A 25,237-nucleotide genomic window follows, 5' to 3' on the forward strand; every position below is an offset into this window, starting at 1 on the left:
TAGAGAATATCTTGTCTCTTGTCCTTTTGCCAGGAATGAAAACATACCTGATCTCAGGAAGGAAGCCAGATCATGATGTGCAGTGTGGCTGCTCTCTGCCTGGTGGGGAGTTTGTGGGAGTCAACGTGCCTTCCTGCCCTCAGCCTCGTACACCGGACCTCATCCACGGAGCAGCACAGGCTGCCGAGTCCCTTCTGCCTCACAAACCATCAGACAGAACTGTGGTGAGTATGTACTTCAAGAAAACACTTTATTTATGGCTTATTGATTTTTGTCCCATTAAACTGGTCACATTAAGAAAATCCCCGTTTGAATAGCTGTAAAATAAGATGGTACGTACCATCCAACCATCCAACCATCTGTCCCAAATGTGATTCATCTTTTATTTTGTGTCTGTATGTGGTCGTATTTATTTCTGAGACTTAATTATAAGCAACATAATGACAAACTTCAGGAAACTCCTTCTCCTTCTTTGACCTGGACCACACAGGTCATGGGCCTGAAATAGCACCCGAGCTGTCGCCTCATTGGCTCAAATTAATACTTTAAGCTAAATATATTAGGTTTTTTTTTTTTTTATCTTTATGAGAATGGGGAATAAAGAACTAAATTTAACATGTTGGTCATCAACGTTTTGTACAGAAGTCATCTTCTGCCTGTTAAACCAGTTGCTGACAGACTCAGGATGCAAAGATGCAGCGGCTAATTTTACTTGATTTGTTTGAGAAGCTGCAGCTAAAACACTGGAACTAGCAAAAGGCGTGAATAACGTTCTGAAAATAGTAGCGTCCTCTTTCTTTGTCATTGCCTCACAACAATTAATGTGGTTAGTAGATAATGTTCCTTTGCAGAGAAGAGTCAGGGCGATGTGAGATAAATAAAATAAAAAAGCCTATAGGGCAAAATTGTTCTTGTGGTTTTAAGAACAGTTTCTCTGAATATTTGCCTGTCCTTTGAAACTGAGATGGGTTGATGTACCTTCATTTTACGGATTTAAATTTTCCCACCAAAATGTGCGTTTTGCACATTGACGAGACGGGCAACAGCAGCAATGACTACATTTACTTTCATTAATTAATTTAAAAAAGATATTGGTAAATAGGTTTGTCCATTTACCGAAAAGATATTAAAATAATATTAAAATAATACTTCCATTTTCTTATAATTGAGTAGAAATATAAACAGCTGCTTATGGATGACACTTTGCAGATCATGTTCAAGAATCGCTGTTCAGGGAGACCTACAGTATGTCTGCCTGAAATGCAAACTATGCCTTGGCAGAGTGAATGTTTCAGTGGCGTTCAAGGAATGAGTTCATGACACTTGGAGTTTAAAAGCCTCCAAATATTTTACTCCATGCAGTTTTTTAGCAATTCGTATTGCAAACTTGAGGCTGGTGTGAGATTTCCGTCTCATATCAGCTGGTATGACATTCTTTAGTAAAAATACAGCATTTTCTCAGTGATTAGGGGCAGCACTGTATTGCTGTATTCTAGATACAACTAGAGGAAATTTAAGTAACTCCACTGCTTTTTCTGACACATCAATATGAGGATTTTAAACTGTACAAACAATATGACAATGAGAATTTGTAAACTTTAGCTATGTCCTACTTTACCTATATCCCAACCATGCATATAGATTCTATGAAAGTTTTTACTTTTGATGAGCAAATATATATCTAAACAGCTGACTTGATCTTTCTTGTAAGCGAGGAAAAAATATGTAGAAGTTTTCTTCCAGGCGTCTGACTGACTGTAGACAGCAACTACGGGGGAAGGTGGACTACTGTGCTACTACTTGATTTATAAGCTGTCGTTCAGCCAGCTGATAGGCAGTGTACAACAGCATGCGAGGAAGGGGAAGTTCTGCAGTGCTTGAAAATTGCTGTACTTTCTCCAAAATCTCTTTAACTACCCATTATCCCAGGCAATACCCCTTCCGCTTATCCAAGGTCGGGTCGCAGGGGTAGCAGCCTCAGTAGAGACTTCCCTCTCCCCAGCCACTTGAACCAACTCTTCTGGGGCAATCCCAAGGCGTTCCCAGGGCCCACTTCACTGTAGATTCAGGACTAATCCGCCTATCGAGCTCCCACTCCCATCGCCCCTCAAGACCCACAATACTTAAACTTCTCCAGTTGGGGTGGGACCTTGTCCCCGACCCGGAAAAGCACTCTACCCTTTTCTGCCTCAAGACCATTGCCTCAGTTTTGCAGGCAGTGATCCACATTCCTGCTTTGTACTTGGCTGTGAAAGCCTGATGAAGACCATAGGACCACACATCGTCTGCAAAGAGTAGAGACCTAATCCTAATCCACCATGGTGGAGTTCAACTCTCACTGGAAACTAGCCTCAACTTACTTATGCCAATGCGAACCAATCATGCAGGGACCTAAAGCCTGTATCAAAGAGCCTGGTTTCTCATACTCCCAGACATCTCCTTAACAGGGCTTTAAACTATAGGAAAGCAGATAATTTACATGTAACAGACATAGTGGGTGCAATAACAAAAGTATTTTCAATGTACGATGCAGCCCCAGGCGACACTTCAAACTTTGGGCCAGAAAAGGAAGAAGAATATGTCCTTGAACAAATCTGCCTAAAAATCAGTAAGAAAAGTGTGCTGCAATTTTTGACGGAAGCAAAACATATTAAACCCTTTTTGTTCCTGCTTCATTTGAAGACATGTGGTAGTCTAAGTCTGCCACAATGATTGTCTCTTAGGACAATACCTTTGACAACCATGATTTTCACTAATCTGTACATAAAAATCAGTGTTGTGCTTCTGGAGCTCGAGCAAATGTTGTAGTTTGTGAAACCCCACTCCCACTTTCTCTCTCCAGCCTCCCTGTGTTTTCCATGGCGCCGTGCGCTCATCCATGGCGGAGCAGGACGATGATGTGGCTGTTGTGAACGGCTGTCAGGAGGAACACAAGGCCAGCGGTGCCAAGGTACGGCCCACGTTAACGCCGCACTTATCGCCTGCTTCTACTTCTCCGAGCGTTTCCCTTTTAATCTACTCTACACGCAGACCCTCCTGCTGTTTTATCGCCTTTTTGTCTCCTCTCAAAAGTTCCTACCAGGCCACAGCCCGAAAGTGGTCAACGGTCTCCTGAGCCCCCCGCTGGAGGACGCCACCGCGCGTGCCAGCCAGAGCTCCCTGTGCGACATCCTCCAGGAGAAAGAGAAGAAGACCAGCACGGGCACCGGCACAAGCCTCGGCATGGCGGCGGCAGTGGCGGCGGCAGGCACGGGCATGGATCACTCTGCCCTCATCCAGCTGCGTGCCAAGAACTTCAAACGGAAAAGCGACGCCCACTTCGTGGACGTTATCAGGGAGGACAGGTGAGGAGGCCAGTTAAAGGTGGAATTTATGAGCCGATAGCACAGCGGAGAGCAATAAAGCAATCTGTTTTTATAATGATTTTTTTCATAAACTTGTCCGCTGGTAATAAACCTTTGAACTGAAGAAATGCATTGAAATAAAGATTCATACTGTGCCTTGCATAGGTATTCATACCCCCTCAAATTTTTTTTTTTTTTTTACATTTTGTCACCTTACAACCATAAAGGCATCCCTGCAGAATGATGCTGCCACCACCGTGCTATTGAAATGAAAGATATGTCAGGGATCACAGTCTTGCCTAGCTGGCTATTTTAGCTAGATGCCCATGTCACGGAGGTTGGTTTCCATTTTGGATTTACACTGAGATTAAATAACACACAAGTGGAGTTTTTTTTTTTTTTTTTTTTTTTACCAATTAATGAACATCTAGGTAATTTGTCACATTGTATTTTACTTTGGTGTACCTTTAAGTGTTTCTTTTCCCTTTTTTATATAGTTTTGTTTAAATGAATACAACCCCAATACGATACATGGAGATTTGTGGTTGTAACTTGATGTAGCATAAATGGTGGGAACTTACTGTTGGCTTATTTCAGAAAAGTTGGTATTTTTTCTGAATTTTTCCAGTGAATAAGCTACGCTTTGCATTCGGGGTGGTTCAAACAACAAAGATTATTCACTTGAATTTGTTTGTATTTGTTGTACAATTGGGTGATATGAACAGATGGTTGTTTAAAATAAAGAGGTATCTATCTGACTCAGATTTAGTTTTTTATGTGACTTTTTGCAGTCTGATGAAGGACTACTTTTTCAAGCCGCCCATCAACAAGATCAGTTTGAACTTTCTGGAGAGACCTCTGGAGAAGGCGTATCGCAGCAGCTACAAAGAAGAGGTACGCAGACTTCCACACACACCTTCCCTTAGATCAGAGGTCTCAAACTCCAGTCCTCGAGGGCCGCTGTCCTGCAGTTTTTAGATGTGCCGCAGGTGCAAAACACTGGAATGAAATGTCTTAATTACCTCCTTGTGTAGATCAGTTCTCCAGAGCCTTAATGACCTAATTATCCTGTTCAGGTGGCGCAGCAGAGGCACATCTAAAAGTTGCAGGACTGCGATCTAAAAGTTGCAGGACTGCGGCCCTCGAGGACTGGAGTTTGAGACCCATGACTTAGAGGATTTTTGTTTTCAGCTCTTGTCCTGTGATTTTGCAACTTGCTGCTGTATCTAACATGAACATGTTTTTCTTTCCTTTTTCTCTTCCACGTTCAGGCTTTCTTTTTAAGATAACTGAATAATTAATGGACAGGGAAAAAAAAATAACTTTCTTTGTAACACGTCATAACTCCATGCCACAGTGAAGACTCTTACTATAAAGACCAGTTCCAGATGTCCTCTGCTGACCCTGGAGACTTTCAGCCCCCTGCTGTTCAATACGTGTTACTACAACCTTAAAAAAAGAGCACATTACTTCAGTTTCAGCGTCTCTTTGTTAATTAATTTTTGAACTTCATTGATAAATTCTAGCACCAATATACATCTCATATCTTCTAGCATTATACAACCCTGCGTGAAACCTGAAGTTAGGTTCTTCAAAACATTGATAAGCTAAACTTATCAATGTTTTGCTTATAAAAAACGAACTCCTTCATATCATTTAATATTTCACTTTACGGGTGCATTCAGCTTTAATCAAACTTTAGTTGGTTTATCTAGAAAGTCTGGATCTGCAGCCCCCCTAAAAACCTAGATCTCAGTTTGGCTGAAGTGAACTATGGAGCGTATGTGAATGCCAAGCAGACTGGAGATGGATCCAAAAGCAGAAAGTGGGAACTATGGCACAGGGCATTCTGGGTAAATTCTAACAAAACAAACGCGGGACTCTAGTGCTAGCGAGAGAGATGACTCTTGGTTTTTTACCAAAGACAAAAGAGAAATCCCACAACCGCTGAAATCTGATGCTACTCAGTTTTTGTTTACATCTTGTGAAGAAGGAAGTTGTGCTTAGTGACTTCTTCAGGCTTTTCATTGAGTGGTTGTTGGTTCAGCGCCGCCGCAGGTGGGGGCCGGGAAACAGGTTTTTCGAAGAGTTCGGATCGCTTCACACAGTGCGGTGTGAAAGGGAACCGCACCCAATCGAACCGAGTCTACCGGACTATCTGTTGTGAAAACACGCTTAAATTCTTTCAAACGTGATGACGTTTTTGCTCACACAGACACACGGTGGTGAAACGCCGCCTTGCCTTCATCTCAGGAGAAGATCGAATCTATTTCAATCGTCTCTTCTGTTCAGGTGAAGAGCCAGGTTCCGGTGCAGACGTTTGCCAGCCCCACTTTCAGTTCCTTCCTGGACGTTCTCCTCAGCTGCTTCGTCTTCCTGGCCTTGACCGTGGCCTGCTTCCTTCCGTCTCTGGTCGACCCGGCCACGGCGGGCCCCCCGGCGCTCGCTGCCCTGATCCTGGCTCCTCTGGCTGGGTTGTTAGAGATGGCCTCGCTGGTGTTCTCCGTACGGTGAGGCTGGTTTAAACAGATAAACTGCATCATGTGAACGTGCTTTTTTATAGGGGTGATGGTGCTCATAAGTTTGACATCAGGAATTATTTGAGGATAAACTAAAAAAAATGTGTTTTACACTGAACACAATACAATCCCTGTTTTAAAGCGTTTTGCATTGCAGATGATGAAGGTTTGTAAAATACCTTAAAGTAAGGTCATCTTTCATGTCAGTAGCCTTAATATCAAACTGGTAAAAGTATCAAATCCATTCTATATTTTTTGTACATTCATTCTGCTGCAAAATTAAATTAGCTAAATCATTTTTTTAATGTATTGTATTTTCCAGACTGTAAGTTTCACCTTTTAGGGCGTGCCGTGGTGGCGTAGCGGTTAGCGCGACCTGTATTTGGAGGCCTTGAGTCCTTGACGCGGCCGTCGCGGGTTCGACTCCCGGACCCGACGACATTTGCCGCATGTCTTCCCCCTCTCCTTCCCCGTTTCCTGTCAGCCCACTATCATATAAGGGACACTAGAGCCCACAAAAGACCCTCTGGAGGGGTACAAAAAAAAAAAAGTTTCACCTTTTTTCATAGTTTCATAGACGGGGCGGCTTACATATGTTGCTATTTTCCTCTTTGTGATGCAGTTTTTGACTAATGTAACTTATACTCCAGATTGAAGTATAGTCCAAAAGAAAAACACATTATGTTTATTTTTTTTAAGTTGATCCGATTTCCGGGAATTTTTTTGCCATTGTTACAGTGTGGAACAAGTAAGGAATATGTGCAAAAGCACCTCCTGCCCACTGTTAAATGCAGTGTGATAGGTATTTTCCTTTCAAACCTAAATAAAAGAAAGAACCACAGACAACGTATATGAATTTCATGTAAAGCTTTTGCAAAAGGAGAAGGCTCTGAGAACTCCTGGGAGAAGGCTCTGAGAACCTTTTCTCCGAGGAATCCACAGAGCGTTCTGGGCTCCCTTACAACGGCTCCTGTTTTTATTGTCTAAGAAGGACAGGCAAGGGGGCAGTAAGGAAAAACAACAGAGGTCGTAAAGCTTCTAACCCAAACATCTAACAACCCAGGTCCAGATGTGATATCTGATCAAAGGTCTGAGCCCGGTTCAAATCTCGGTCAATACTGTCAAGAAAACAAAATACGACTGCTCACAGGTGGTTACTAAATTAGGGGGTGTTCTTGCAAAAGGGTTTAAAGTCTGAGAAACTCAGTGTTATCTATTTCTCGTAAAGTTGAACAGACAGTAGTGACCTCCAGGTCATTTAAAGAAGAGAACACTTTAAACAGAAAATCACAAAGATCTATAGACTTAATGTGAACTAGAGTAAGAAAATAAAATGATAATACTAAAAAATCTCTAACACAGTGGATGATTTGTGTGGGTTTGTTTGTCTTCCAATGGTCCTGGGGATCTTGTGTGCAAGGTATCTCTGCCAATGCAGTCCATCTCGGAATGGTCTGTTCCATCTCTCATATGCTCCCACTTTACAAAATTACATTTTTCCCACTGAAAAAAATTTACGGAAATAAATTTTTTTGTTTTGTTTGTTACTTCTCAGTGACAGATTAAGCTGTTGAAGTCAAAGGTGACCTCATTTAATGGTGTTTTACCATCATTGCAAACAAATTTGTCAATGTCTGGATAAATAGTTGAAATTTTTTATTTTTTATTTCGTCTCTGCCATCAGTTAGCTGTTAGCGTATTAGTACCAAGTTCGGATTTGAACCCACCCCAAAACACTGCTAGCTTTTCCAGCACTTATCAGGGAAGAAACTTTGCAGTCATACTTTGGTATAAATGTGCAATTAATCTTGAGCAGCAGGGTTATTTCACCAGGGTGTGTAATGGCAGCACCCTGCTGCACTTTCTTTCATTAAAACCAAACATGGGATCTGAAGAAAAAATATGTGTTTTATCCGAGTTTATTTTGCAACTTCAACTTTTTGGGGGCTACACATCCAATAAATGCTGGAGTTTTGCTGTTTGAGATTTTTCTCTTGATTATTTGCCTCCCTCTCTCTTCTTGCAGCATGACCTTCTACCTGGAGGAGCTGAGGAGATGCACTCGCTCCCTGGCCTTGCTGGTGTCCAGCTGGGTCTCTCGTCATCTGATTGGTGCGGCTTTGGTCTCCCTTCCCGCCGTCTCCGTCTTGTCCCACGTCAGCGTCCGCCTTCCGCTCCAGGTAAATCCATTTGGTTGGCAAGAACATCATTTATAGTCAATTGAAGCACAGAAATACTTCCTTACAGTGAAAGAACTTAAATATCTACCAACCAAATAAAGAAACAAGATCTAGAGAACTAGACTAAATCTGTGTTTAGCGTAACAGAGGATTGGAAGTAATATTAAAAAAAGAGATAACTTTTTTTTTTTGCTCATGTCAGAGTCTAGTCTTCTTTCAGCTAAGATTTCGACATGGAAGTACGAGCCAACAGGTGGTTGCAAGACGTTTCTGCTTTTTTGTTTTCTTGGAGAATTGTTTGATAAAATTCGTGTTTTCCAATCTTTCATATCTTTGACATTTTTAAGAAGCATCTCTCTTTAAGGTTCTCTCCTGTAACATTTCAAAGCATTGAAGAATAGAGAGAGTTTTTTATTTTACAAATAAAATAACAGATGCAGACCTGCTTTTTAGCTGATACTGAAACAAAAAAGAAATCTGATCATAAATTTAAATGGTAAATATACGGACATGGAGAAACTACATCTACCTTACAACTCAATACAATATAAAAAACCCTCTATTTTTAACAATATTTATAATAATTGAAACCAGAAGTTCCTCGCTATCTGACACTAAATCAGACTAAACTTGTTTTGTTTTATTAGGATTGACAAAATTATTTCTTTTTTCTCAATACTAAAATATTAAGAAATGTTTTTTTAAATTACTTAAATTAAGCTATTTGCATGATTCCTTATTTAGTATTGTTGCATTTAGACACTATGACTTGGGTCAGACATCTCAGATATCTCATAATAGTTTGCTGGAATTTCGTCCCATTCCTCCTGAGGCCAAAGTCAGTACAACATTTCAAAATCTCTTTACAAAGAGACACTTCCACGTGATTTGAGAATTTCTGATCGCTTTTGATTAGATTTACTCAAAAGGCGTTGAGGAAAACCAGATGACAGTAAAAACTGAAATAATTACTGATGCCTTTGTTGCTTAGGGTAAGCACTCTGATATTTTACCCTCCACCCCAGGTGACCATGTTCCTGTGCTGTGCCACCATCTTGGCCATAATTCAGTACTGTAACTTCTGTCAGCTGAGTTTTTGGATGAGGTCCGTCTTCGCCACCATCACCGGACTCGCTCTCCTGCTGATGCTGTACAGTCCTGTTCACAGGTACGGCTACACCTCACCTGCACGTGCACTCACTCACTCGCTCACCAAGTTATGTAGCCGTCATTAACCATTACGTAGACAGGCTGTTCAGATTTCAAGAATTTATCTGTCTCTGATGCGACTAAAACAGAAATCAACCAGTTTAACCACAGAAGTTTGAATATCTCATTTTTGCTACGCTGAACCGAAGCATATATATATTTGTGTGTGGGTGTGTGTGAGTGTGTGTGTGTGTGTGTGTGTGTGTGTGTGTGTGTGTACGTCGTGGTTCGAATGTGTGTGACTGACTAGTCCTTTCTCCTCGCTGACATCACTCTCATCTCCTTTCAGCTCAAGTAATAACGCCGTGCCAGTTCATGGGTGAGTGTTTCCATAGAAACAGAGCGGTTTGATCGAAGACTGACATTTGAGGGGGTCAACAGGAGCGACAGCTCTGTTCTGTATTTCTCATTACTACAGCTCTGTTTGGCTTTTGCTCCTTTTTTTTTGGTTTCATCTGCTCTTTATTGTGCTGCCTGTCTCTCTCTCTCTCTCTTTCTCTCGCTCGCTCTCCGTGCAGCAGTAGTAATGGCTGCTAAAGTGCCACTCGTAGTGAAAATAACTCATCCAGCTCAAACTGGCTTGAATTTTTGTGTTTGAGACACATCAGAGATTTAATTAATCGCACCGTCTGGAGAAGAAATTGGCATAGTTCTTCTTTAAAGGAGCTCATTTCATTACACCTGCTGCTAGATCGTAACATTATTCCACACTTGAGAGAGATTGTAGCTGGTTAGTTATAGTCGTAAAATTCATAAGATTGTAGCTTTTTTTTTTTATCTGTAAAAGAACGATTCCTAAGAAGATGGTTTTCATCGACCTTATGAGATATGTTGCAAAGCTTGTAAGCACTTGTGTTTTCTTTGTGCAATTTTTCCGCCTTGAATTCTAAAAACTGTGTTTTATTATCACACGTCGAGTTCATTATACAGACCAAATTCAATGAATCTGAATATTATAAAAATAGTCCATTTATTTGAGGAACTTTATCCGTAACTGAAACACGTTATATAGATTATTTACACACAGATGGATGCTTGAAAGCCTTTCATTCTGTTAATTATGATGATTTTTTACTTAGTCAATGAAAACGACATTTAAAATTAGAATTAATACAAAAACAATTATACAAAAGTATGTTTAATACCTGCTTAAAGGTTGCCAATTTTGGAAAGGTATTTTGTAATGTGACAAATGAGCCCATTTCCAGAAACCCTGAAAATAGTGAAAGCAGTGGATCCCTCTTAGAGGAAGAAATAAATATTATCGAGGTTCTCTTTGGTGTTTTTGCCTCTTTAATATTTATTTTTTATTTTTATTTTGTATTTCATCAATTGTTGTCAACATTTAGTTGTGAAATCTTTTGGTCAGTAAATATAAATGGGTTGCTTTATGTTATGGATCTTCAAGGTAACATCTGTCTCTTCTGATCCAACCGTGCCGTCGGTGTTTCACGTTTGTCGGTCTAATTTTCATCCTGTTTCCTCCCCAAACAGGTTGAACGTCTCCACCTCCAGCGACGGTGTGTCCGAGTTGAGCCCAGACACGTCAAGACTCTCTGACTTCCTGGTCACGGAGGCGATCCTAGCCTTCTTCCTGCTTCTCCTTCTGGTCTGGTTTCTCAATCGTGAGTCCGAAGTCAGCTACCGCCTTCATTACCATGGCAACGTGGAGGCTGACAAGCACCGCTCCAAAATCCAGACGATGCGAGACCAGGCTGAGTGGCTACTGGGCAACATCATCCCCATCCATGTCGCCGACCAGCTCAAGGTCTGCCTCGCTTGCTTGTTTAAATTATTATAGATAATGAGAAGAGGTGCTATAATGATTTAAAGAGTGAGATTGTTTTAATTTGTTCTGCCCCTCCCCTTTTTTTCTTGTTTGCCCAGGAGACCCAGAGCTACTCCAAGAACCACGACAGCGTGGGGGTGATCTTTGCCAGCATCGTCAACTTCAGCGAGTTCTACGAAGAGAGCTACGAGGGCGGGAAGGAGTGCTATCGTGTCCTGAACGAGCTGATCGGAGACTTCGACGAGCTCCTCCGCAAGCCCGAGTTCAGGAGCGTGGAGAAAATCAAGACCATCGGCTCCACCTACATGGCGGCGTCGGGGCTCAACGTCCAGCAGACGGGGGACGACGAAGACGAGTCTCCCCACACGCACCTGAGGGCGCTTTTCGACTTTGCCTTGGAGATGATGGGCGTCCTGGACGACTTCAACAAGAATATGCTGGGCTTCGGTTTCAAGCTGCGCATCGGGTTCAACCACGGGCCGCTGACGGCTGGAGTGATCGGCACGACCAAGCTGCTCTATGACATCTGGGGGGACACGGTCAACATCGCCAGCCGGATGGACTCGACCGGCGTGGAGTGTCGGGTGCAGGTGAGCGAGGAGAGCCACGCCGTCCTCAGTGCCATGGGCTTGGAGTTCGACTACAGGGGGACGGTCAATGTCAAGGGTAAAGGCCAAATGAGGACTTTTCTCTACCCGAAAAGCGGGGAGAGCTTTTGCCAGGAGCAAAGGGAGCCGGCAGCTGGAGTTGGACCGACAATATTAACTTCTTGTAAGACTTCCTTCTCTCTTCCCAATCAGTCCCCTCCGCCCCAAAGCGCTGTAAGGGCTGCAGGAGCAAAATCCGAGCCCAACCCAGCGACGAGCATAGAAGAGAGGGATGAAGGTTACAGGGACTTAGCACACATCCCTGAGGAGTCCCCCGACAGAGACTTTAGCAGCCTTGCAAGTTCTGAGACAGTCCCTGCTACACAGACAGATCCCGCTCTTCTCACGCGTCAGGAGGAGGAAGAGGCGAACGAGCTGACAAAACTCAACGAGGAGTTTTACGCTCGTCTCTGATCGTAGATCCCGCTATTCCTCCGTCTCCTTCTCCCCCGCTTCCACCCCTTTAGGACCGATTACAGATGCCAGCAAGGACGTCTCTTCCTTTCCCTCTTTGGCACGGAGGAAGCAGCGGATCGTTTCAACGCACACCGCGGCTTGAAAACGGGGCCGGGGGGGTCCGCTGAATATCTTCTATGGGAGCGTTGCCCAAGCGCTATAACAGTGGACTTTCGAGCTGTGCTGAGCACAGCGACTTATCACGATGAAAAGCATGAAGAAGGAGGAAAAAGGAACGTTTTTAAGGTGTTATGTCTTTTCTTAATATTTTTATTAAGTGCCTTCAGGACTAGAACAGTGAACGAACAAATATGAAAAGTGAACAAGAATTGAACAACCTAGACTACAGATCATGCTGTAGTTTCTTATTTCATCCTTTATTTTTTTAACGCAAGTATTGGTTTTTTGTTGTTGTTTTTTTTTATAAATCATTACCGTTGTGCCATATCAATCACTAAGGGAAAATCATGTTAGTTTTTATGTAAGTGCCAACGCCGTGTTATGGGCTTAGTGGGAAATTAGGGGAAAATTGAGGGAATTACACAAGGCAGTGTTAATATTACGCATACTGCTTTGACATAAGGGCCTAAATACAGTATTCATTTATGCCCAGAGATTCACTTATAAGAGGATATGCTGCAAAAGCAGGCTGCTTCGATGATTTTTATTTTTTTTTAGCTTGTGTAGCAACTTGATGAACATTTTAAGCACAGTTCTTGCACAGTGTTTTTGTTTTATTTTTACCACTTGTATTTAGCCGTTTTTACAGCTTGATTGCTTCTTAGAGACTCTGGGGAAAGATCTTACAGTGAAAGCACAGAAGCTTAGACACATAAGGGAAAATAGATCTGAACAAAATGTGTTTCTGAAGCAGGGACACCATCAGAGAACAGGAAGGCACTTTAAACACCTACAGTGCCTTGCAAAAGTATTCAAGCATCTTGAGCTTTTTTGCATCTTGTCATTTTCCAGTTTCCTCAATGTATGCTATTGGGATTTTATGCAATAGATCAATACAAAGTAGTGTAAAACCAGTACAAATATCGATGAGAATGATTGAATGAAATCTGAAAAGTGTGGCGGTCATTTGTTGTCAGCCCTCCCAAGTCATTCCCTCGTGGAACCAGGATTTTGTTGCAAGTCTCTACTTCCTTTATACATCTAGAGACTTACATATTCTTCTTTGCAAAAACGACATCAGCTCAGTCACACTGAGAGCTTTAGTAAAAAACGGCAATTCTAAACTCTTGCACTGATTCCAAGTCAAATTTTCACTTTATTTAGGTCATTGTGACATGACCACGCTTTGGCCCAAACACGTTCCTTTGTAGCTCTGGCTCAGTGTCATGCTGAAAGGTGAACCTTCAGTCTTTGTAAACTCCTAACAGGTTTTTCTTTCAAGATTTGGAGCTGCTTGCTCCATCCTGAAGAAAAACATTCCCACAGCATGATGCCGCTGCCACTATGTTTCACCATGTTGATTATATATCCAGGTTGATGTGTAGTGTTCTTTTTTTTATTTTTATTTCCAGCCACGAGGCATTTTGAATGTAGACCAAAAAGTTCAGATTTGAGTATCCTTGGTGAAAATGTGAATTATTCGTGTTTTTTAAAAATAAGTTAGTAAGCGATTAATCGTTAAATGGAGAATAGAGACTCAAAAAAAGAAAAAGAAAGCAACATAGTCAAAGCAGTAATTAAATCAAGACTTTACAAAAGATATATACTGTACATTTTGCATTTATAATTTAAAAAAACAAACGTTTTTTATCAGTAAATATATTCTACCCAGAACTTATCAAGTGACACAGCGTTAGCTTCATTTTACTCAAATCTAGTAAAAAACAATAAATAAATAAATAACTAAATAGTAAATAAAATCTCCTATTGAGTCCCTTTTTCTATCCAATTATTGATTGGCTAATCCGAAAAAATAATCAACACATTAGCCCTACAATTTATTGATTAAGTCAGGCTGAGCTTTTTCACATGTTGTTGATAGAAGTATTTTTTTTTTTTAGCTTTGCTACAAATGATCAATCACTAACAGAATGCTATGTTGTTGCATTTAAGGCAATAAAATGTCTATTTCTGTATTATTTTAAAAAGGAATTAAATTATTTATCTGTGTTTTTAATGTATTTCCAATATTGTTTGAAGTAAGCGTAAATAGTTCAATAAATACTCTGCAGAATTTGCCCATTTCCTCTGTCTGATTAAACATCAGGATCGTCGATAGAATAATCAATTACCAAAATAATTGTTAGCTGCTGGCGTATCCTCATCTCATCGAGACGAATGGATGCACACACCTGTTAATTCTCCACCAATTTGTGCTGGTCTGTCGCATGAAATCCCACGCTTCGCTTCAGCACATTGAGGTTTCTGCTTGCAACATGACAACATGTGAAAAAGCTCGATGACTATCGAGGACTTCTGAAGCGTACTGTCCAGTGAAACCATGATCTGCTTTTCGAGGATGCAATATACTCGCTTCCCCCTCTCCCCCGGATTGAGAAGGAGCAAATTCAAAAACAAAGGTTTTTAGTTTGCTTCACCTGGAAGCTTGTCTACAAGTGAGGTGGGAGTTTAGAAATCAAATCAACTTTGGGGTGTTGTGTACCTTTATGTTGTGTACCTTTAATTGGGAACGTGAGGAACAATCACAGTCCCCATTCGCCTGTTCTGTGTCAGAGCACAGCTCGTCTACTGTTCACTGTGTGTTAAACCTCCGAGTCAAACTGTGCGATGCTCCGCTGGTCACCTTTACTGCTTGAAACAAAGGAACAAAAAAAAAAAAAAAACCTGAAATAAAATTAATATAATTTCCCTACTGTGGGACAACAAAGGATACTTCTATTCTGTTTAGTTAGCTGAATTTGAGTTTAGCCCTACAGCTTGCTGTTGAAGCGTTGTGACATTTCAGAGCTTCTTCCCTGGGGAAGGAGCCCTCTACTGTATAAATATTGTGCCACTTTAATGAAGTGGTCTGTAAGTGAAGTGCAACAATAGCTAGTTGATTGTTTTGTGGTGCCTAAAGTTGTGGCTGTTTTTTTTTTTTCTATTTCAGTATTTTAGTACACCTTTTTTTGTTTGTTTTTTTACATGATACATTTTTCATGAGGATGATTTGATTATGATTGTATGTTTTAAGAAAATCAAGCTGCCACAACGTTTGCTGCAAGTTTGAGTTGACAGATTCCTCACCGTTGAAATCCGACGGGGTTTCGCATCGAATCACTGCCACAGTTTGCTCTTTTGCCCTTTCACTTCCCGCTCATGTTCGATCTCTTCTCCTCAAAGCACATGTCTCTCTCTTGTAGTGTGTGTGTGTGTGTGTGGGGGGGGGGTGGGGGGTGTATGTACTGTGAGACATCTAACTTTTACCTAAAGTAAATAAGAGAAAAGATGCAAAAGGAAATCCTCGAGATTAACCAATCTTCAGTGTTTCATTTCTTTGCTGCTGCTGCTGCCTCCATGTTTGTACAGGAATTACATTATTTACATTTCGCTGTTAGAGCCGGACTGGGAGGGGGGAAGAGGATGTGTTGTCATTTCAGAAAAAATGTAAAAGGGAAAATCTTCTCTATTCTCAGTACCTGTCGGGAGTATTTATATCGCCTAGACGTTTTCACATTGTGTCTCATTACAACCACAGACTTGAGTGTACTTTATCAGGGACTGTTTGGGAACCATTTTCAGGTCTTTGCACAGATTCTTTATTGGATTCAGGTCTGGACTTTGACTGGGCCATCTTAGCACATGAATGTGCTCTGATCTAAGCCATTCCATTGTAGCTGTAGTTATTAGTTTTTGGGTTATTGTCCAGCTGGAAGATGAACCGTTGCCCCGGTCTTAAGTGTTTTGCCTAACGTTGCTTTTAACTTCTCCTCAACATTTTCCCTCAGCCTGTCTGCTGTGTTTCTTGGTCATTGTGTAGCTGTTTCTTTGCTAAAGTTCTCTAACAGCTGGATTTCTACTGAGATTAAATTGCACTCAGATAGACTCTTAATTTATTATTGGGTAACGTCTGAATGCAAGAGTGAGGTGCAGTATGTAACATTTTTGAACAGTATGGTTTTTTTGGAGGGGTTTTTACCCATTTACCATATTTGTTAAAATTGCAACCATGTAGTGTAGTCATTCATGCTCATGTACACGCTGCTAATATTCCTTTATTTAATCAGGTAAACCCTGTTGAGATCTAGATCTCATTTTCAAGAGGGACCTTAAACAAACTTCACTCCCCGTCAGGGAATCGAACCCCGGTCTCCCGCGTGACAGGCGGGGATACTCACCACTGTACTAACGAGGATAATAAATGCGCGTACATTCAGTACATTTAGCACCATTGCAGGAAACTAGTTCATTGGCTGTTACTGGTGGCTGTGCTAACTAGCTTGAGCATTCACAACAGGCTTCTGTGTGGAGGAATGTAACAGAGAGCAAGGGGGAGTGTTTGAACTGGGTATACACAAGGATGATTGACAGTGCTGAGACCCTCCCCCTGGCTCTGATTGGTTGTTTCTGCAGATGACAGTTGGACCACAAGCAGGAGGCAGTGGAGTTTGATTTTTTTTTTTTTTCACATATTACCGTCAAAGCATAGTGACAGTTTTAATAAATATGTGTAAGACATATTGTTTTTAAAAGTTACACACTGCAACTTTAAAGACTTATCTAAAAACAAAAGAAAATAAGACCACGTATCATTTTCTGCCCACTTCACAGTTATGTACTACGTTGCATAACGTCCAGATAAAGTACATCAAAGCGTGTGGTTGTAATGTGACAAAATTTTAAAAGTTCAAAGGCTGTGAATACTTTCGCACGCCACCGTATCCATCTGCCTCATCTGTAGCATAGAAAAACGTTTGGTTACCTCTGCCACTGGGCATCCCCACATACACAATCAGTGCCTTTTTTTTTTTTTTTTTAGTTGGAGTCCTTGTTTTTCTGAAATTGTTGTGTGTGTGAAGTGTGGTTATAGTGTCAAATGATTTAACCCTAGTTGCATTAATACCATGAGAATCCAAAGAAGCATCTTCAGCAGGTGTCACAGTAGCTAGAGACAAAAATATTTATGTTAGACTTCAGTCATAAGCTCTCAATTTTTTATTTCTTTTTTGTACACCTGTGATCCATGTTCCCAGATCGCTCGCTTTCGATGAGCCACAGCACAAAAAAAAAGGTTGGACGAAATACCAGGTCTTTTGTGAAGGAAGGTTTCACACACGTACGCACGCATTTCCTTGACGACCTCAATGCCTTATGTTGCTAAGTAATCCTGTGTGAGTTTTAGGCCATGGCAGCACAGCATACAAAGAAAAAAAAAAAAAGAAGAGATTTCACAAGTTGACAAGTGCACCACCTTTCCAGTAGCACACATCTGTATACAGCCACAAATAAAACATTACATTGAAAACTACCGAGTCTGTGATTTGTGATGTTGTACCAGAGAGAGGAGTTTATCTCGACTGCATGCGAGTTCTTTTGATTCTTCGCTATACTCACACTGTAATTATTTCTGCACTAAGAATGAAGAGTTTGTTCAAAGGGAGTCAGACGATCCAGTCACAGACTTACTTCTATGATTACAGCGATCAATGTTCAAAGGTAAAGAGCTAATCCCGTATCATGACACTGCCTCCACTGAGCTTCAAATGTGGGTTAAGTCTGATTAAATCTTTTCACTATCCTTTTATTTTTCATTTCCTTTCATCACTGTGTGTTGGAAAACCCTCAGCATGCATCAGAAATACGATTTTGTTGTGTAAGAAAACTAAAGGAAGCACCAGTGAAACAGCATGACTTCATTGTTCGTTTAGATGATCACATTAAAGCAGCTCCCACAAACATTCTGGCATGTTCCAGAATAGCGTTGATTGATTTTGAATGCATTTGCAATATTTTCGTAACAGAGACTCACAATGTATTATTTGAGTGCATTATCTTATGCATCTTTTATCAACACATGGTCCTGAAAAGCACTCATTGTTTGTACATCTACGCATTTAATTCGTTACATTTAATTTGAATTTGTTTTTGTTTTTTTACATGTGCATGTGTCAGAAAAAAGAAAGGGATGTTTATTAGCAAACTGTTCAATGTGTGTATTGGCTTAAGCGGGAGTCATGGTGTAATCCAGTTCTTCCTTTTTCCAGTATGTAAGAAATAAATGTTGAAGTGGAATACTGCAGATCAAAATGCAGAACTCAAGATCAACAATATGCACACTGATATCTAATCAAAACCTGCAGCTGTCATGTGTTCCTGCATTGTTTTAAGATGCCTTGTTAGTATAACAGACTCCTTCTAAAACTCATTGTTTGTTGGCCTATGGGCTTAAGGGAATGAAAAACATCGCAGCATCCTAACATAATACTGAAAAAACTTACAATGGATCTTTAGTGTATAGAATGGAAAGATAATATTTTATTTCCCATTATCGTGCCCCAGAAGCACTAGCATACCCAAACTAACATTTAGAAAACAAATTGAATTATGGCATATCGTTTAAGTATTAAAACCAAGGTATTTTGCTGCTGAATGAATGGTACGGATAATAACAGAAAAAATAATTGATCTAGATGGGTATTTAAAAAATATATATTTGTGCCTCTCAGTGAGCTACAAGATAGTAATGGTAAAACATAATTGGGGATGGAAGATATGTTACTGGATAGTTAAAGTTGTACAGATGTTACGTCTAGTTCATAAGCAATGTTCATTATAAAAAGTATCAAAGTATTTCATATTTTGTTCATGACAATGTAAATAGAAAAGAAAAGAACTTATTAATGTAATCACGGAATTCTTGGTAAGTTCTTTGCCTGATTTATATATATATATATAAAATTTATTAAGTTAATAAATTAGATAATTGCCTATTACTCTAGGTTTTAGAAAATTAGCATGAGAAAAATAATATACAATCTTTTCAATAAAATATTTTCACAAGGTGAAATCTGAAAAAAGCACAAGTACATACAAAAGTATAATTATGAGAATATTAGAAAAAATAACATGAAGGATCAAAAGAACAGTACATATAGAAAAGAAAAAAACAACAAAGGCAGATTGTAGTAAATATGTTTATTTTATTTCACAGGCATGAGGTTGTAAAATATTAATTCTGTTCATCAGAGAGCCATACAGGTTTGTATGTTCAATATTTCAAAATAAACATTTTTCCCGTGGTTTTTGACAAAAATGTCATTCACTTTATTTAAATTTACAGCAGTAGAAAAAAAAATTAACGAGCGATGAACTGCTTTATAATTCATAGTGCTTGAGCGCCCCTAGCGGCGCCCAGCGGCAGTGTTTTTACGCAGGGCGTGATTGTGCGGCCCCTCCCCCTCCACAGTCGATCTGGAAAAGAAAAAAAAAAAAACTTTTTTGTATCGAAGGAATCAACAGCCGCCATCTTGTCGTGGCTCGGAATTGGGATTTCGATCCAACACTGGGTTTCGCGTAGAAATACAGCACCATTACCTGGCTATGACAGCGTCCTTCTGTCGAAAACGAAACCTTAACGTCGCTCCCGGAACGTTTTGTGCAAAAAAACTGGAATCGGAACGGTGGTCGTCGGGCAGAATTGCTCCGTATATCTGATTTCCCCTTCAGAGTGCGGCGATTCGAGCCCCCTGTCGCCCGTTCGGGAGCAGCATTGTTTACCGTCGGCAAGCGGAGGACCAGGTCGCGGCTTTCGGGGAGGATTTTTCAAAAAATTGCATTTTTGTGCAAATGTGCATTTTTGCGGAGCTTCGCGCGATTTTTGCATGAAGAAATTTGACGTCACGCAAAATGGGTACTTTAAACATTTAGAAATTACGACTTTTTGCCCGGTATGCAGCAGCCTACATGATTTATCTGGATTGACTCGTTGAAGCTCGATTTTTACATGGGGACTCTTTTATTTCGGGTTATTTAATGGTAATAATGTGGGTGTTGGGTGTTGGATTATCATGGGGTGAATGGCGGTGGCGGAGCGGGGCGCTATTGCATCTCTTTTGAAAGACGTTGACTCTTAACAGCGAGGAGTAGCTAACAGTTACCAGAGCTGGTAGCAGGCAATTAGCCAGTTAGCTAACTAAGCTGCCAACTTGCTAATGTGCTAACTGGGAAGGCTCCGGCTGATAGAAAACAAAACAAAACCTTCCCTGTCATAAGTTAGTGCAAAAATAAAGAAGCCAGACAGATTCTGAAGACAACTATGGCTGAAAACCTGCTGGATGTTGGACCTCCCAGCTCCAAGCGACCGAAACTAAATTCACCTGCCCTATCAGCGTCTGATGGACAAGGTAAGGCCTGAACACGCTTTCTAAATAAAATAAAAAAAAACTGTTTTGACGATTCGCACTCACTATTAGACCCTCTGATATAGCTCACTAACTCCTCCGTATCAACCAAGGGGAACACGCTCAGATTTAATAACAGGTGAGTTAGGTAGACTGGTGGGCTGGCTGGTTTACGGTACTGTTATGGTTTCGTTCTCTCTGTACAATCCCCGTTTACGTCGACGCGTTGTTGGGCAGCATGGCATTAATTCAGTTTGGCAGACCTGCACAGCTCCACTCCTGGACACAGCTGCAGTCAATGGCAAGCTTCCTGTGTGTTGTTGGCCAGCTCGGTCCGTTCGGCTCGTGTGTCAAGAGAACTAGACAATAAACCAACGATAGTTATTCCCGTATGCCTTTAAAAGTACTGCTATATGTGCTCAAACAAAATGTCTACAGACGTGTTGTGTCAAAATAAAACTATTTAATTTGAAACTTCCATATAACAACTTTAAAAGGATGCTAAATCAACTGTGTTGGGTGAAAACCTGTGATTCTAGGGTAGTTTATCTCCTTTATGTCCTGCATTGCAGCCTTTGAAGACTTGATTTATAAACTTGATTAAGCTAGATTGCTTTTTTTTTTTTTTTGTTGCAAATACCGCTTTCTATTAAGTCCAATGCTACTTTAGACCAAATCTGTAAGCAATATAACAAATGCAAGTAAAATAAAAAGCCATGTGGAAAACAAGAATTTTCTAATTTAAAAAACGATATTCTGGGTATTTGTGCCTTATTGAAAATTCTACATACAGAAATGTGCAGAAATGAAAAAGCTGTAGCTAGTTTAGAGGGGATAATACAGTCAGTAGCGTTATTACTAATAAAACGATCGGAGCGCAAACAGAAGGAACAAACTGGCTGATATTAGCATCCCTTCTCTTAACTGCAGCTTTATGTGTTTTTCTCAGCATGTGCTTAAAAAATGTAGGGTTAGATGCAATGTTAGAAGTGTAGGAACTTTTCAGAAGAGTTGTACTCTAAATTTCTCTCCTAAAGAGCAATACACAAACTCTAAAGTGATGCCAAGATCAAGTGTTTAAGTTCTAAATGAACATTTTTGCCTTGACACTGATGCTGATTTTAGTTCTCTCCAGGAATACAGATGGTTTTGTTGCCTCCAAGTACTACAAATGTATGAAAAACTAAAAATATGTGCAGCCGGTTCTAATTTTGAATCAAGCAGAGAAAGAAGGAATCCTAGGACGATCACTATTCTGTTCAGCCTCAGTAGTGAGACTGAATGACATACTTGATTTGTCATAATCGCTTTATTCAGCAGATATCATCCCGTTCCTTCTTGTAGAATATTTTGTAATTGAAATCGATAACAGAGAATATATACTTTTTTTAGAACAAATACTAAAGCTTACATACTTGTTTACTATAAAGAATGTAAATGCTGAACTTCAGACAAAAGCATCTACTCATTCATCAAATCACTTGATTTCTGGGATAAAGGTAGTTGAAAACATGACCTAACTTAATATTTGGTTGATTTAAAAACAAAAAAAAAGTCTATTTGCCCCAAGTAAATTAAATAAAAAACCTTATCCCTAACCCCTTTCTATGTTGCTGAGAAATAGTCATATGGATATAGGAGCTGCACAATATATCAATTTGCAATCAGCATCACAAAGTCAGTTTACAGAATAATGCAAATAACAGCTTGGAGGCAATATTTGGTGAAATACTCCCATTTCCAGTGACTGGCATTCACACTCTGCATATTTTAGCAATATATTTGCCAGTTGTATGGACTCTTAAGCACCCTTAATGCTGATCTTTATGTTTATTGGCTGAGATGCTGAAGCTCCCGGAGAGTAATGTTGGTGATTGTAAAGAAATAAAACCATCATTGCCATTTTCAGCAATAGCATTGTAATTTCATCCCAGCCTCGCAGAAATGGTTCCGCTGATGACAGATGAGGATGTTTGCCGTGAAAGTTGTTTGAAAAATGTTGTGCTCTGTCGGAGGACGAGGTTGCAGGTGTTGCGAAGGAGAAAAGGGCTCAGTGCTAGAGCTTTGTGTAGCCTCTGATTTTTAAAAACTAGACATGTCTGTGTGCACAGGCGAACCAGAAAAATGCAATCCACAAGTGTTGTCCCTGCATTTGCACATCTTCAAAATATACACTCAAAGAAATCGAAGGAGAGTTTGATAATCTCCTCTTTGGTGTAATTAGTGTGAGCTGCCTCCTTTTTTAAGCCTCTTTTTGCTTGAGTTTGTCCAAATGCCTCACACTACTTTTCTCTCTTTTTTTTTTTCCTGCAACAGGCATCTCCTCTCTTGAAATGCAGCATTAAAATCTACTTTATGCTTTGTATAGAAGTAGTTTGTAGATTTCTCTTACAGGCAGTGGTCTATTGGAGGCATTCGTTTAAATCCATTCTTGCAGTTTGCCAGAATTTTATTGTGTGCAAAGATTTAAAAAAAAAAATTGAGCTCCAAGGTCCTTCTTGTTTTTACTTTTACTTTCTTGCAATACATGGCAAGCAGGGGCGGGCAATATGGACTTAAAATTTTATCACAATATTTTGTGGCACTATTGTGATGATGATGAAACTATTACTACTTTTTTAGGGGCGCAGCAATCATCGCCCCAAAAACACAAATACAGCTCTTGAAAAACTACCCATTTGTAATTCTTTAAGACACCACACACATAAATAAACTGCATACAGTAACTGGATTTACTATTTTAAAATCTATTTATTTACCGACGGTGGAGAAAATGGTAAAAGACAGTAAAAGCAAAAGCATGTCTGACGTGCTAATATTGATTGATTGGTTAATCAGGACATCTGCTTTGGCAGCCAGCTTACAGCAGTTTGTAGCAACAGGTGGGGGAAGGGCTGCAAGGCATTTCTCTAGGCCCATTTGTTTTCTCTGGTATCGCATTAAAAGGCTACGAATGAATGGTTAAAGGGAACATTTTAGCTGTTTTTAAATCTTTTACCGTTCTCAAACCTTATAAATTAAATAAATCAAATAAATTAAAAGCAGTAATATAACTGGCCCCAATCTACTGTTTAAATTTGTATTGATGAATAAGTATAAACAATCCAGACAATACCACTCACCCTCACCTTTTACTTTACATTAAACTAGACTGTATCACAGTGCAATAATTCACAATGACAAAAATATGTTTTTGAGAGCCAAAGACAGATTCTTGTATGAGACGGCCATATATTCTGTTGCCGACACGTACGCATCAAATCCAAATAAGAGATGAACTGTACGCTCCTGGAGAAACACCATTTAAATCGCTGCCTGCGGGCAACTAGAAAAACCACGAGAAAAAGAAATGGGAAGAGATGAGAGGGATATGCTCACCACCAATATTTGTGTAAATTGGCTTTAAATGCACCATGAAATGGCCTCTAATTTTTCTACTTCTACATCAATATCAAAGCCTTTTGCCCACACATGTTGAAGGCCTGTAACACTGTTTATGTTGTTCGAACCCTTTAGAAGTTCCTCTGGAAAAATCTATACCCCGACGTTCACACGGATGCAACGGTCTTTTCACGCCTAAGATATCTTAACGTTATTGGTTGTTTTATCAATCCTGTAAAGGAGCAACATCACACCCTTAAGCTGTTGTGTCCCCTCCCAAAAATGTTCCCCAATGCTCTAGTTAAAGTGACAAAACCGCAGCATAAAGGTAATATTAATAAAGCCAGGAAATGAGTGCAACATTCTGCAACCTTTCTGTTCCAAAGAGACATTTTTGTGTCCGGCCCTCCTAAGTAAAATTTGTCTTTAGCTAAAAACCCAAGATGACCCCAAGAACAAAACGTACCGTTACTTTGCAAGTTTTAAAAATTCATACTTTATAAAAAATAACTTCTCTTGCTTTGATGACATTAAGAAATAAAATCTTTTGTGGGGTTCCGGTAAAACTCTGACAATGAGGAGGGAGGAGTGATATAAATGTATTATGTAGAAGAAAGCCTGCTCAATCTTTCCCAACTCAATGACACATGAAATATGTCAATAAATAAATCATGCACATCATTTGCAGAAAAAAGACTCGTTCCATTGGTGTCGTTTTGTTGTGGGAAACAATGGACTAATAGAACGTTTTGTAAATTTTTTATTTATAAAAACGGTCACCTTATACGACTTTGGTTAATGTTAATAAGAAACAGACAGTAGACCGCTGGTCTGTGGGAGAGAGAAACTATTTCACTTTACAGCAACAGACTTTGTATTTTGAGATTTTAGGTGATAGACAAACACAAAGCTGTGCAAAGTTGTGAATTAAAAAGAAACTGAAACATTTAGACGTCCTTTTGGTTTCTCTTCTTTTATTAAGGGTATTCAACATTTATTTGGTAACAAATGTAAAGCCTTCGCCATTGATAACTTGCTACTTGTGTTGGTCTGTATAAGAAACCTTAATAAGGTACCATAATGTTTGTGGCTGTGACGTGGAAAGGTACGAATTGTAGATGTGAAATCATAATGAAACAAAAACAAGAAAACTAAACTTTTCAGCCTGTGTGCCATGCTTGAATTACTCACATCGTTCAGAAATTTCCCGTTAAATACCAAACTGACCTTTGTAATCTTGTTTACGTAATTCTCCTAGACCACTGGCACAAAAAAAACTCAAAGAAATAGAATAATTCTGAATATTTCTGGTCTGGTTCCCCATTGAGAACCAAATTCTGAGATCTGATCAACTTTACAATTGAGCTTTATTTGGCCATAAAACACGAGGAAAAGGCACAGTTTGAAAAAAA

The 25,237-nt window shown here is 40.0% G+C and overlaps 2 protein-coding genes and 1 non-coding gene across 8 annotated transcripts in view; 2 read left to right on the forward strand and 1 right to left on the reverse strand.

Moving 5' to 3' along the window:
• The window catches only part of LOC114144541 (adenylate cyclase 9), a 44,826-nt gene extending 27,254 nt beyond the window's left edge, over window positions 1-17,572 (forward strand). The window contains exons 2-11 of the mRNA XM_028017478.1: window positions 34-224; window positions 2,843-2,950; window positions 3,073-3,344; window positions 4,136-4,238; window positions 5,637-5,854; window positions 7,890-8,043; window positions 9,069-9,211; window positions 9,542-9,571; window positions 10,747-11,020; window positions 11,140-17,572. Coding sequence (XP_027873279.1) covers window positions 34-224; window positions 2,843-2,950; window positions 3,073-3,344; window positions 4,136-4,238; window positions 5,637-5,854; window positions 7,890-8,043; window positions 9,069-9,211; window positions 9,542-9,571; window positions 10,747-11,020; window positions 11,140-12,102 — 2,456 coding nt within the window. The 3' untranslated portion in view covers window positions 12,103-17,572. The remainder of the gene's footprint in view (window positions 1-33; window positions 225-2,842; window positions 2,951-3,072; window positions 3,345-4,135; window positions 4,239-5,636; window positions 5,855-7,889; window positions 8,044-9,068; window positions 9,212-9,541; window positions 9,572-10,746; window positions 11,021-11,139) is intronic.
• trnad-guc (transfer RNA aspartic acid (anticodon GUC)) lies at window positions 16,388-16,459 on the reverse strand. Its single transcript has one exon. It is a non-coding gene; the product is annotated as a tRNA-Asp (tRNA).
• A 1,960-nt stretch (window positions 17,573-19,532) lies between the features above and the next one.
• The window catches only part of crebbpa (CREB binding lysine acetyltransferase a), a 38,996-nt gene continuing 33,291 nt past the window's right edge, over window positions 19,533-25,237 (forward strand). For 5 of the 6 annotated variants that reach the window (XM_028017178.1, XM_028017180.1, XM_028017184.1 and 2 more), the window contains exon 1: window positions 19,534-20,447. In XM_028017178.1, the coding sequence (XP_027872979.1) occupies window positions 20,360-20,447 (88 nt within the window). In that variant the 5' untranslated portion in view covers window positions 19,534-20,359. Of the gene's footprint in view, window positions 20,448-25,237 lie in introns of all 6 variants that reach the window. The other variant, XM_028017181.1, reaches the window with a different exon arrangement.

Source organism: Xiphophorus couchianus, chromosome 5 (assembly GCF_001444195.1).
Source record: "Xiphophorus couchianus chromosome 5, X_couchianus-1.0, whole genome shotgun sequence".
Classification (NCBI taxonomy): Eukaryota; Metazoa; Chordata; class Actinopteri; order Cyprinodontiformes; family Poeciliidae; genus Xiphophorus; species Xiphophorus couchianus.